Source organism: Manis javanica, chromosome 3 (genome assembly GCF_040802235.1).
Source record: "Manis javanica isolate MJ-LG chromosome 3, MJ_LKY, whole genome shotgun sequence".
Lineage (NCBI taxonomy): Eukaryota > Metazoa > Chordata > Mammalia > Pholidota > Manidae > Manis > Manis javanica.
In genome coordinates, this window is record NC_133158.1 from 25,064,290 (window position 1) to 25,078,161 (window position 13,872).

A 13,872-nucleotide genomic window follows, 5' to 3' on the forward strand; every position below is an offset into this window, starting at 1 on the left:
ACAGTTAATTATGATAGTGCCCAGTTGAAAATATAACAGAAATGGTGAACAATAACGATTACTTTTGTCTAAATACCTGTCATGCTCAAGGGTCATAAAGAGATTTGTTTATTCATTACCTCCCAATAGCCCAGTGGGTGAAAATGAAATTTAATGGTGAACTTGATATGGTTTCAGATGTACAAATACATATTTGAGGGCTCCCTCTGTGCTGGACTCTTTACCAGGTTCTGAGGTATATACTTTCACATAGATTACTTTATTTAGTTGCCATAATTTTCATATATGAAGTATGCATAATGAGCCTTAAATTAGCTATGGAAACTGAAAACACAAAGAATGTACATAGTTTGTACAAGGTAACACATACAATAAATGAAGAAGTCAGGATCTGAATACAGATCGCTTAATTCCACCACGCCAGAATTCTTTGAACAAACTGAGAGCTCTCTGGTTTTTAGTCTACCTAGAATTCACATAACCATCATGAGATCATGGCTGCTTATTTCCTTTTGCCCAATTCCATAAGAACCTAATGCAGAAGGATCCTAACCTGAAGCCCTATCAAATATTGTGATTTTGTTAAACTAACATCCCCTCTGACATGATTCCATGGGGCAAATGGAGGTCAGTGCCAAATTCACTGGTGGTGATGGCCATGTAGTCCACTTCCTCTAGAATTTTACATTCAGAGCACAGTGTCCCAAACATATATTTTTGGGAAAAGACGCATATCAAATGTAATTATACAATTGTTCATGGGCCTCTTTGAAATGTGTCCCTTGCCAATTCTGGGCCTTTTAAGGCATAGTTTGTTATTTAAGGGGTTGTTTCTTTACTGGCAGATTTGTTTGTGGAACATCATTCTCATAGACATTTTCTTCTCACATTTGACTGACTTAACCCAGTAAGCCCTAGTACAAAGCAATTCCACTTAAAAAAAAAATCTATGCCAGCCATTTTTTATTTGTTGCAGAATTTAAGATAATTAATTTGTATGTGTGTGATATAAGTTGTCCTGAATTATAATGGATTTACATTTTTAGTATAATCTTTACATTCAACAACTCATTCTCATTTTAAATACTGCAAGGTAGGTTTTATGATGCACTTTCTAAAATAAGGAAACTGAGGCTCACTAAGTTTCAATAATCTGCCCAAAGTCACTGAACTGACTTGGAAACCAGGCCTCTTTCCAGAAGCTACACTTTTAACTCTGTGCTGAACTCATCTGTTTCAAAAAGTTTACAGGCCTTGTAAATATAACAATCAGCCACTTGTGCCTGCAGAAGTCAGGGCTGCCTTCAGGTACGGGGATTCCTTTCTGGAAGATCAATACACAGAGCTGAGTCTGGCTCCAACTTGCTGTTCCCCACCCCAGGGAGAGTGGCTACAGGGAGAATTTTGTTAAAAGCTAGCATTAATTTACCATCTTTCATTTTTAAGTATACTGTTCAGAGTTGTTAAGTATGTTCACATTGTTGTGCAACAGATCTCTCACGTTCTTTCATCTTACAAAACTGATATTACGTGCCTGAACACCAATTCCCACTCCCTTTCCCACAGCCCTCAGCAACTACCATCCTGGCTTTCTGTTTATATGATTTTGACTACTTTAGGTACATCATATAAAAGTAATACAGTATTTGTCCTTTGTAACTGGCTTATTTCATCTAGTATAATGTCCTCAAGCTTCATCCATATTGTAAACATGATAGGATTTCCTTCTTTTTAAAAGCTGTTTACAATTCCATTTTATGTTGTATGCCACATTTTCTTTTTCCATCCATCCACCCAACGGACATATGGGCTGCTCTTGGCTGTTGTGATTAATGCTGCAGTCAACATGGGTGAGAAATATCTCGTTGAGATCTTGCTTTGAATCCCCTAGAAGAGGGATTACTGGATCATATGGTAATTCCATTTTTATTCTTTTGAGGAACCTCCATACTGTTTTCCATAATGGATGCACTATTTTACATTCCCACCAACAATGCACAAGAGTTCCAATTTCTCCACATCCTCACCATCACTTGTAATTTTCCATTCTTCCGAGGGTTGCCATCCTCATGGGTATGAGGTGGTATCTCACTGTGGTTTGGATTTGTACTTCTATGATCAGTGATGCTGAGCATCTTTTCATATGTCTATTGGCCATCTGTGTGTCTTTTTTTGGAGAACTGTCTATTCAGATCTTTTGCCTATTTTTTAATCAGATTATCTGTTGCCTGTGCCTTTGGTGGCATACCCAAGAAGTCATTGCCAAATCCAGTGTTCTGAAGCTTTTCCCCTATATTTTCTCCTAGATGTTTTTCAGGTTAGGTCTTACATTTAGGTCTTCAGTCCATTTGAGTTAATTGTACATGATGTAGGATAAGGGTCCAACCTCATTCTTTTGCATGTGTATAACCAACACCATTTCCTTTGTAGTCTTGCCACTTTGTCAAAGATCATTTGACCATATATGGAACAGTTTATTTCTGGGCTCTCTATTCCATTGGTCTGTATGTCTGTCTTATGCCAGTACCACACCATCTTGAGTATTGCTTTGTTGCATTTTCTGAAGTCATGAATTGTGTGGATTCCAACTCTCTTCTTTTTCAAGATTGTTTTGGCTCTTTAGGATCCCCTGAGATTCCATGTGGATTTTAAGATGTTTTTCTCTACTTTTGCAAAAATTGCCAATGAGATTTTGATAGGGATTGCATTGAATCTGTAGGTCATTTGGGTACTGTGGTCATTTAAATAATATTAAGCCTTCCAACCCAATAACATGGAATATCTTTTCATGTGTTTGTATCTATTATTTCTTTCAGAAATGTTTTGTAGTTTGTGTACAAACCTTTCATCTCCTTGGTTAAATTTATTCTTAAGTATTTGATTCTTTTTTTACACTATTTTAAGTCAGGTTATTTTCTTCATTTCCTTTCTAGATTGGTCATTGTTAGTGTTCAGAAACACAACTGATTTTTACTTGCTTGTTTTGTGTCATGTAACTTTGCTGAAATTGTTTGTTATAATAGTTTGGGGTTTTCTCTGTCACCTTTAGGGTTTTGTATACATGAGGTCATACCATCAGCAAACAGGAAAATTTTATTTCTTCCTTTCCAGTTTTGATGTTTTTAATTATCTAATCGCTCTAATTAGGGCTTACAGTACTAATCTGAATAGAAGTGGCTAGAGTAGGCTTTACATCATTCCTGATCTTAGAGGAAAAGCATATACTCTTTAATCATTGAATATGGTTTTAGCTGTGGGCTTTGCATATATGGCTTTTATTATGTTGTAGCAGTTTACTTTTATTCCCAGTTTCTTTAGTGTTTTTATCAGGAAAGGGTATTGAATTTTGTTAAATGCATTTTCAATATCAACTGAGATGATCATATGGGTTTTGTCATTCATTTTGTTAATACATTGATTTTTGGTATATTACATTGAACCATACTTGCATGCTAGGTATAAATCCAACTTAATCCTTTTAATGTGCTGTTGAATTCAGTATGATAGTATTTTGTTGAGTATTTTTGCATCAATATTCATCAGGAATATTAGTCTGTAGGTTGCTTCTCTTGCTGTAATAATATATTTACTTTTAAACAGTTAATGAATAGCTCCTGAGATGTGCCTTATGTTTTAAACATATAAAATGGTTTAAGAACTTTATGAAGTTTTGTTCTATGGATAATGTCATGTTCAAACATTATGCTAGGAAAATATGCTAATGAGAATTCAGAATGGTATATAAGTAGGAACATCTTAAACACCTACTTTTGTGTTAAAGTAAATTTCATTCTCTGCTCCCAAAGGAGCCAAATGCAGGTTTGGGAGAGGAAAATGTCTTCCCTCTAGGTTTGATACATTTGTCATTCTGAGCTTATATGGTTTGGTTGGTTGGTTGTTTAAAGAGGTATGTGTATGTATCACAGAGAAATTTGAGTACTGCAATGCAGTTACCCCAAATCATATCATTTAATCTAAAGTGGAGATATCACTCATAACAATATTCAAAATATAGCCCCATAAAATATATTTTTCAATGGCAACAGATTGTTTTGAGAGTCTTACATAACTTTAATACATGTTACTTTTCACTATGTTTCCTTAAATTCAATCAAAACATAAAAGTTGGTTGAAATTCCATCTCACAGTTATGAAAAGTAGATTTATTCTTTTGTTTTTTATATTGAATTAAGATTAAGGAATAACATATAGCAGAACTTTTCTTAACTGATCATTTACTGTGGTCAATGAACCTGGTTTAGGATTACTCTAAATGGAAACAAAAAGACTGAACTAAATTTGGGAGGTAAGACTATTCAGAAAATGTTATTCTCTGAGGTATGTTTTCACTTTATGGCATTTCCTAGTAAGAGTCAGAATCAAATAGTTTTATAACATTGTAAAATTTTGTACATACATGGTATATGGTAAAATAACTAAATTAGGGGAGGGAAATGCCAACATGTTTCCTTCCTGCAGAAAATAGCAAGCATCCAGCATTATGCAACACACACTTTTCTTTCTTTCTACTAAAGTATGACAAATACAGAACTTTTAGGACTGTCAGGGTCCTTGTATTATCCTTCTTATTCAATCACAAGGATAACTATATTTTGCATATTAAAAAGATACTAATAGCAACTAGTAGGCATTGAGAGCTTATTATGTTGACCACTCGGCTTCAAGTACATTATATGCTGAATTTTACTGAATCGTTATAGGAATCTTATAAGGGTAAAGAAAGTACTAGTCACTAAAGTTCCCTTAATACTCAAAGCTGAAGTTCATTATAGAAAGATAAATATAAGGGAACATATAACTCTATTTTTAATATCTTAGCAAGTGACTGGCCTAATCTTGAGAAAGCAAGATAGACACTAGATTCATAATGACTTTTTATACCTGATTGGAATCCAGAACATTTAGAACCATTAACTACTAATATTACCTTTATCAGCAAATGAGCAATATGTATTTGACCTGAGAAGACCTTATTAAAGCCAACAGAATGATGGCTCAATAAAATAAAGTTTGCCCAGCTTTCCTTCTTCTACTTTTTTCCATTAGCCACTATTCAGCTAAACCTAAAATGGATGAAAAAATCCATTTTTAAATAAAATGATAAATAAATTTTATTATAAATAATAAATAAAATGTAATAATAAATCAGTATCATAAAGTGATAATAAATATAATTAACTTTTATAAGCACTTAATATCTGCCAGGCACTACACTAAGAACTTTACAGATTCCTTTAATTCTCTCAGGGACCCTATGAGAAAGATACTTTTAGGACAAACCCTATTTCATAGTTGAAGAAGCAGAGGTTCAAGTGGTTAGTAACATATCCAGTATATCCATGGTCTATAACTAGTGAGTCTCCAGTGACATTCCCAAGAAACTGATGAAATTATACATGTGAGGTATATGCACACATATGTGTTTTTAATGAAGACTAGTGGTATGGTGGAATAGTCCTTTTACTATTTTATTCAGGCAAGATTTATTAGAATATAAAAAACATTCCTTTTGTAGTTTTGTTATCTTGCATAAGAATAATTGAGCTACAAAAGCTCTGGCTGAATATGTCTACAGAGTGTACTGTTTGTAAAAGAAAGAATTGCTGAAGATAAATGAAGTGTTAGTTGAAGTATAAATAACTAAAAATGAATTTTGGGTCTTTAATAAACTCTTTCATGTTTGCTCTTCAACTTTTTGTTTTTAGAGCTATAAATACCTGTAATTTCTAAGATCATCTTTGTTTTTAAAGAAATGATATCTTGGGTTATTTCTGAGTGTTCCTATTAAAAGTGTGTGTGTGTGTTTGTGATGATTTTGCCCAGTAATACAAACAGTCTCAATTTAATTGTAAAAGTGGAAACTAGTTGTAATGTAGTAAGTAGAACATGGTGTAAGTGTCCTGCAACTTTAAATCTTGTTTGATCATTTTGGACAGTCTGTTATTGGGTTTGTAAGTGATTATGTATTTTTAATAGACAAAGCTATAATATAGAAAATGTATGGAATAAACATAACATCTGTTCTAATTTAATTTTCAGGCACATCTCCATACTTTGTGGCTGAAGCCCACACCACAGAACTGTGGGCATGCCTGGAATTGAGAGACACAATTAAAGCCTCCAAATCACTTCCTGCCTTTGGAAACTCCAGAAACCCATCCCTTTGGACTCTGGAATTCTACACATCTCAGCAGAGATTTTGCTTTGCTTGAATGTTTACATTTTTAGTTTGCTGTCCTACATATCACCAGACAGTGTCCGCCTTCTGTTAAAACTTTCAAGTGCCGGGAGTTGATCTTGCTCAACAAGCCAGCATGGCTAGGATGAGCTTTATTTTAGCAGCTTGCCAACTGGTGCTGGGTTTGCTAATGACTTCATTAACTGGGTCTTCTCTACAAAACAGTGAGTGTCCACACCTCTGTGTATGTGAAATAAGGCCCTGGTTTACCCCGCAGTCAACATACAGAGAAGCCACCACTGTTGATTGCAATGATCTCCGCTTAACAAGGATTCCCAGTAACCTTTCCAGTGATACTCAAGTGCTTCTCTTACAGAGCAATAACATTGCAAAGACCATGGATGAGCTTCAGCAGCTTTTCAACTTGACTGAGCTAGATTTCTCCCAAAACAACTTTACAAATATTAAGGAGGTAGGGCTGGCAAACTTGAGCCAGCTTACTACTCTACATCTGGAGGAAAATCAGATTGCAGAAATGACTGATTACTGTCTTCAAGACCTCAGCAACCTTCAAGAACTCTACATCAACCATAACCAGATTAGCACTATTTCTGCTAATGCATTTTCAGGCTTAAGAAATCTTTTAAGGCTCCACCTGAACTCCAATAAATTAAAAGTTATCGACAGCCGCTGGTTTGATTCAACACCCAACCTTGAAATTCTCATGATTGGGGAAAACCCTGTGATTGGAATTCTGGATATGAACTTCAGACCCCTCTCAAATTTGAGAAGCTTGGTTTTGGCAGGAATGTATCTCACTGATATTCCTGGAAATGCCCTGGTGGGCCTGGATAGCCTTGAAAGCTTGTCTTTCTATGATAACAAACTGATCAAGGTCCCTCAACTTGCCCTGCAGAAAGTTCCAAATTTGAAGTTTTTAGACCTCAATAAAAATCCCATCCACAAAATCCAAGAAGGAGACTTCAAAAACATGCTTCGGTTAAAAGAATTGGGAATCAACAATATGGGGGAACTTGTTTCTGTGGACCGCTATGCCCTGGATAACTTGCCTGAACTCACTAAGTTAGAAGCCACCAACAATCCCAAATTATCGTACATCCACCGCTTGGCTTTTCGAAGTGTTCCTGCCCTGGAAAGCCTGATGCTGAACAACAATGCCTTGAATGCCGTTTACCAAAAGACGGTAGAATCCCTCCCCAACTTGCGTGAGATCAGCATCCACAGCAATCCCCTGAGGTGTGACTGTGTCATCCACTGGATCAGCTCCAACAAGACAAACATCCGCTTCATGGAGCCCTTATCCATGTTCTGTGCCATGCCGCCTGAATACAGAGGGCAGCAAGTGAAGGAAGTTCTAATTCAGGATTCAAGTGAACAGTGCCTCCCAATGATATCTCACGACACATTCCCAAATTATTTAAACATGGATATCGGCACAGTAGTTTTCCTAGACTGCCGGGCCATGGCTGAACCAGAACCTGAAATTTACTGGGTCACTCCTCTTGGAAATAAGATAACTGTGGAAATGCTTTCAGATAAATACAAGCTAAGTAGTGAAGGTACCTTGGAAATATCTAACATTCAAATTGAAGACTCAGGAAGATATACCTGTGTTGCCCAGAATGTTGAAGGGGCAGACACTCGTGTGGTGACAATTAAGGTCAATGGAACCCTTCTGGATGGTACCCAGGTGCTGAAAATATATGTCAAGCAGACAGAATCTCATTCCATTTTAGTATCCTGGAAAGTTAATTCCAATGTCATGACATCAAACTTAAAATGGTCATCTGCCACCATGAAGATTGACAACCCCCACATAACGTATACTGCCAGGGTCCCAGTAGATGTTCATGAGTACAACCTAACACATCTGCAGCCTTCCACAGATTATGAGGTGTGTCTCACGGTATCTAATATTCATCAGCAGACTCAAAAGTCATGTGTTAATGTCACAACCAAAAATGCAGCCTTTGCGCTGGACATTTCTGATCAAGAAACCAGTACAGCACTTGCTGCAGTAATGGGGTCCATGTTTGCCGTCATTAGCCTCGCGTCCATTGCTGTGTACATTGCCAAAAGATTTAAGAGGAAAAACTACCACCATTCATTAAAAAAGTATATGCAAAAAACCTCTTCAATCCCATTAAATGAGCTGTATCCACCACTCATTAACCTCTGGGAAGGTGACAGTGAGAAAGACAAAGATGGTTCTGCAGACACCAAGCCAACCCAAGTTGATACATCCAGAAGCTATTACATGTGGTAATTCAGTGGCTATTTTGCTTCTGGTAGTAAGGAGCACAAAGACGTTTTTGCTTTATTCTGCAAAAGTAACAAGTTGAAGACTTTTGTATTTTTGACTTTGCTAGTTTGTGGCAGAGTGGAAAGGACAGGTGGATATTTCAAACTTTTTTAGTATAGCGTATCGCAAGGGTTTGACACGCTGGCAGCATCTCTAGGCTTCCAGTTTGTGTTTGGTTTTTATTCTTATCATTATTATGATTATTATATTATTATTATTATTATTATTGTTTTGTTTTAGTTGTTGTGCTAAACTCAATAATGCTGTTCTAACTACAATGCTCAATAAAATGATTAATGACAGGTTGGGGTTCCCCTGTGCTTTTACCAGTAGCATGACCCCTTCTTCAGAAGCCATCAGCAGAAAGTACCATGTCCTACAAAAAGCTAACATACAGTTGTGAAGCAGCATTGAGCCTTTTTGTAGCAATCTGGTCTGCAGACTTTTTAACTCAAGAAGCTAAGGCTAGATTTGTTACCTTCTTTGAATGATGTTAGTTGACTGTACTGTAATGTTGTATCAACTGAATTGAATGTTTGCCTTTGAACAATGACTTTTTTTTTTGTAATGGTTAAAGAGGCATAGAACAAACTAACAGGCAATAGAATATGTACATCAAATTTTTTAATGTAACGAACTACATGTTAATTGTTACCTTATTCTTTTTATCTTTAGTAGACACTTTTAAAAGAAAAGACAATAATTTTGTTGTGTTTAACTCACCAACATGTGGTGTATAATGAAGACAGAACTATAATAAATTAGTTTTGTTCTGATTTTTTAGAACACTTGCAATAATGTATCATTTATAGTTCTTGCTAGTTGTAGTGGTGGTATTTTTCACGCCCCTAAAAACAATCACCAAAATCAGCTACAGCATGATGCTTTTTACAAGTAGGCCCTAGAAAGTTTTGAAATCTTTTTTAAGGGGATAAATTTCTATTTTAATGAAGCTATTTTAATGAGCAGGATTCCTATATTTTAAATATTACCAGCCAGACCTAATGGAGGGAAAAGTTCATATTTTTAAAAAAGCTGTATTGATTACTGTTTCCCATGCATAACTAAACATGGTAAAAAAAAATAGAGATTAGGTATGTCTCACATTCCTTTTATTTAACGGTTTTGTTAAAATTTGGTTTCTTTTAGTATAATCATGCCCTCCATCAAAGTCTAAAACATACAGCTGTGTAGTACTCTGAAGTCTATTACATATTATTCCTTTTTTAACAGTTGTCTACATGCTTAGACCCATATTAGTTCATGGATCAGTGGGGAGATACCCACCTAGATAAGTAAATGATTAAAAGAAAATAGGACAGCGTCTGTACAGTTGGCATTTTTCATCCAAATAATATAAAGAGACAATTCTGCCGATTTAATTGTTTCCTGGGAAATAAATGCATGTGTGAAAACTAGAACAAAAGAAGTTAGACATAGGTAGGAGGTCAGTCTACAAATTGTGTGTGTGTTTTTGGTTTGGGTGGGTGGTGCATATAAAGGTGTTAGAGGAAACGAACCATCTGAAAATGTGGATTGATAAAGCAGAGAAACAAAGAAAGGCTGTCCCATATGGCACCTGCTGCCAGGGACATACTGTTATAACAGGAATGATGAGACTGTAAAAAGGGACTGAGAGCAATCAGGTGCCAGCTGAGCAAAAGCGAGCAAGAGAAAAAAAGTGCAGGTGAGGCAGGCTGAAGGATGTCTTTGTAAAATCCCTTATTTCATGAGTCACTTAGAAAATAAGATCATCACTTTCCTTCCCATTTCTAAGGACAAAAAAAGATTTTCAAATTCTGAAGCAATGAGCTACAGTAGAAAAATTAGTATCTAAGCTAGAAGCATCTCTTCCCACAGCCTTCATTTGTTGCTGAGAAAATCCTAGGCCCAGGGAAGAACTGTAACTTCCCCTAATTCTCCTGGCCACTGAGGACCCTTTATTCTGTCTATTGCTCTGAGGCCAGGAGCCTTCCAGACTCCCATGGAAAACTCATCTTTTACAATTCTTAACAAGCTCTGGTGCCCATGCTTTAAAAATACACTATATACTCAAATTTCCGTTTACTCACGAAAAAAATTTTAGCACAAGGGCAGACTGGAGGATCAGGAAAGCATCTACATTGTTGGTGCTGCAGAGCACATGCAGGAAACAGGGAATTGGAGATGCTTTGGATGCCACATTGAAGGGTTTCCCACTGGAAGATTCTTGTCTTGAAATATCTCCAAAGAGTAGTAGACATCTAACCAACTCTCCTGCTAACTCTGCAAGCAGTAAAAGGGGAGCGACACTGAAGCATTAGGCCCAGAGCAGAGAGGAGGCATTGTTTACCCCATAAAGCAACGGTTTGAACCTGGCACATAATCAGTGCTAATCAGTGCTCAAATATTAGTGGGGTAAATGACTGAAAACAGCCATTTAGAGCAGGCACCAGGGTATCTGGGTCCTTCTGTCAACTACATTTTGCCAGGCCGTTTTGGGGAGAAAATCCCTTGTAACTTTTCCTCCTCCAATAAAATATTTGAGCTTATTTTTCCTTGTCTGTGCTAATTCAGTTGGTTTTCAGTTGATAGACAGCAAAATGGTATAGTCTTCTTTTCCCTAGCCAAGTATTTCCTCATTTGTACTTAATTTAATTTGGTAATTTAGCCAGTGAAATTAGGCATCAAACTGGGTCCTGATTGATAATGGAGGTTGTAGCGTCTTTACCAGCCAAGTGACTATTACAGGCCACTTTCTAATTTCATATTTTCCCTTTTGCTTCCTGCTGCCCTTGGGACATTATAATGCATCTCTAACCTGATTTTACAAGGTTATTTTTGGAGCAGTTTCTTAAAACAGGCTCTCCTAAATTTGCCCATTTACTTAACAAACTGAACTGATGCCATGAGTATAAGAAAATGCAGTATATTTTTTTCTAATTTGGCTGTGTAATTGACAAAAAGGAATCAGCTTTAATACCAAAGTCCATTATTTTCTCTCTGTGGATCCCTATTTATTCGTTCACTCATTTCCTCAGGATACCACAATCAATCCTTCCTTGGTGTTTGCTTTCTATCTTTCCATTCATATTCTGAGTCATTTTTTTTACTTCATTATTGTTTTTGCCATTAGAAAAAAATCATTTCATATTTTTAACACTTTACTGGGAAAACCATACTTTCTGTTTTTCTAGTCATTGAAAAGGAGAATTTAACTACTTCTGATGCATTCCAACTACAACTGAAAATGCTTTCTTCACCTCAATTCTTCCTCTCTCAACCTGCCTGCAAATAGATTTTTTTATTATTATTTATAAGGGAGTAGCTGGAGGAAAAATGTTTCTTTAAAGATGAGTTTTAGAATCATCATCCTGAGCTCTAGAATGATTTTGGCCTGGAGCCTCTGCAGGACTTGATCTAATCCGGTGGGGATGATTTCCCTGCCCTGTCCTCCAGCACTGACACTGGCTCTCCTCTGCACTGACACTGGCTCTCCTCTGCCCTCCAAGTTAGAGGAGCTGGTAAGAAGAGCGAGATGATGAGGGAGCTCATTAGTTCTGTACTTGCTGGATCAGCACTGCCCAGAACAGGTGAACAGAATTAAGTGGTACTTTTTTTTATTGTAGAACTCCTCAGAGATCTGATAGTATGAATATGAAGTACTCAGCATTTCCCACAGCCATTTGACCACTGGTGTAGCTCAGAGTACTATATATTCTGAGAAACTGAGGATTTAATTTAATCCCCAAAAATGGTTCTGGTAAATTGGGTATTATTCTTCCTAATTTGCACATAAAGAAACACACCCATAGGAGTCATCATTTGCCTGAGACCATACAGCTCTGTAAACTGGTGACCAGGATGGGGCCCTCCACATCTTTTTCCTCTCTCTCCCATCCAGTGCCCTTCTGTGGTGGAGGGAGGAGCATCTGTTCTAAGGCAGAGATCGCAGGGCACATGGGAAAAAAGCAAAGTGGATAAAGGAGAGCTCATCAGAGTTAACCTGGAAAGCTTTCTTTATGTCTTCAAATGCTCTTCTCTTCCCCCTAAGTAGCTTTATGTGCTGGGGATCTGTGACATACACAATAAAACTATGTCTACATCAGGATAAATTTTAATTGTAACTTTCAGTTCTCCCTATACTCTCCTCTCTGTTACCCACTCAGATAATTTTGAAGATTTTGGGGAGGAGATTCCAAGCTCATTCTTTCCTTAGCAGTACACCATGGAAGGCTATGTAAAATTAGTGACAAACTCAATTGTTAGCTCCAAAGCTTAAATGGGGAAATGTGGAGTTCATATAATTGGGCAGTTGCAAGAATGGTATCTGACATCTGGAAACAAATGACTTTTTTATAATCACCAAGTTTGCAGTTTGTGGGATATTTAATATTCAGGCAACCATTCCCCTGAATAAGTCCATCTAGATGCCATAGGACATTAAAAGGCTGTCTTTTAAAAAATAAACACACAGCCCTCCTTTTAAAAAACAAATGCCCCATTTGTCTACTTGATATGACACAAAACTAGTTGCATACGCCTCATGAAAGTAGCTCTGGGTGCCAAATGGGTCAGCCCATGCCACTCTTCTCCTCTCCGCCTTGGCCTCCCTCTCTTTCTCCCCTAAGATTGAACTGACAAGGTAAGTCTCAGCCTGGGTCCTGACAGAATGTTCATGAATTCCTAACACGGAGGCTGTCCTGAATTAAGTAGCATTCTAATTCATCAATCTGCAAGTTAGCTTGTATCATTTATATAAATGGAAGACAGGGTGGTCATGGGGGAAAGGAAAACAAACTATTTAAATATTACTTATGAAGGACTAAGGAGGGAGAGACATTTATTGTATACAGAGCCCTCTGCTAGGAGTGTCAAAAAGATCGTTTTCATTTAATCTGCTTAATTGCCCCAGGTTAGTGCCCCTGTCCCTCCATTAGAGAGAAGAAAAATGAATACTCAACCTCAGAGAGGCAAGCAATTTAATCTGAAATCCCACCACTGGTAAGAAGCAGAACTTAAACACAGAGTCTCTATGACTAAAGCTTGTAGATTTTCAGTTACAAAGTGGCCTGTCAGCTAAATCTGGATCAGGAATGTAGAACACATAAACCAAAATCCAATTTGGCACTTGAGACAGAAGGAAAAGTGGAGCAAAGGGAGGCACTGCTGAACAGTGAGGCCTCAGAGTACAGGCATCTAATTTAAGGCCCCCCACCCGAGATCAATATGTGAAAATAACAGCAAACCAAAGAGGAAAAAGTAAAAGGCCACTGGGGTGTGGGGGAAGTCAGAGTAGATATCATATATTGTCATTATTAAGAAGTTGGAATGTTTTAGATGTGCTGAGAGCACTTTACCTGTGTTATCT

General features: G+C 37.0%; 1 protein-coding gene across 1 annotated transcript in view; it reads left to right on the plus strand.

Annotated features, from left to right (window-relative positions):
* Positions 1-11,053, plus strand: part of LRRN1 (leucine rich repeat neuronal 1) — a 38,501-nt gene extending 27,448 nt beyond the window's left edge. The window contains exon 2 of the mRNA XM_017664971.3: positions 6,061-11,053. Coding sequence (XP_017520460.2) covers positions 6,336-8,486 — 2,151 coding nt within the window. The 5' untranslated portion in view covers positions 6,061-6,335 and the 3' untranslated portion in view covers positions 8,487-11,053. The remainder of the gene's footprint in view (positions 1-6,060) is intronic.
* Positions 11,054-13,872: the final 2,819 nt, after the last annotated feature.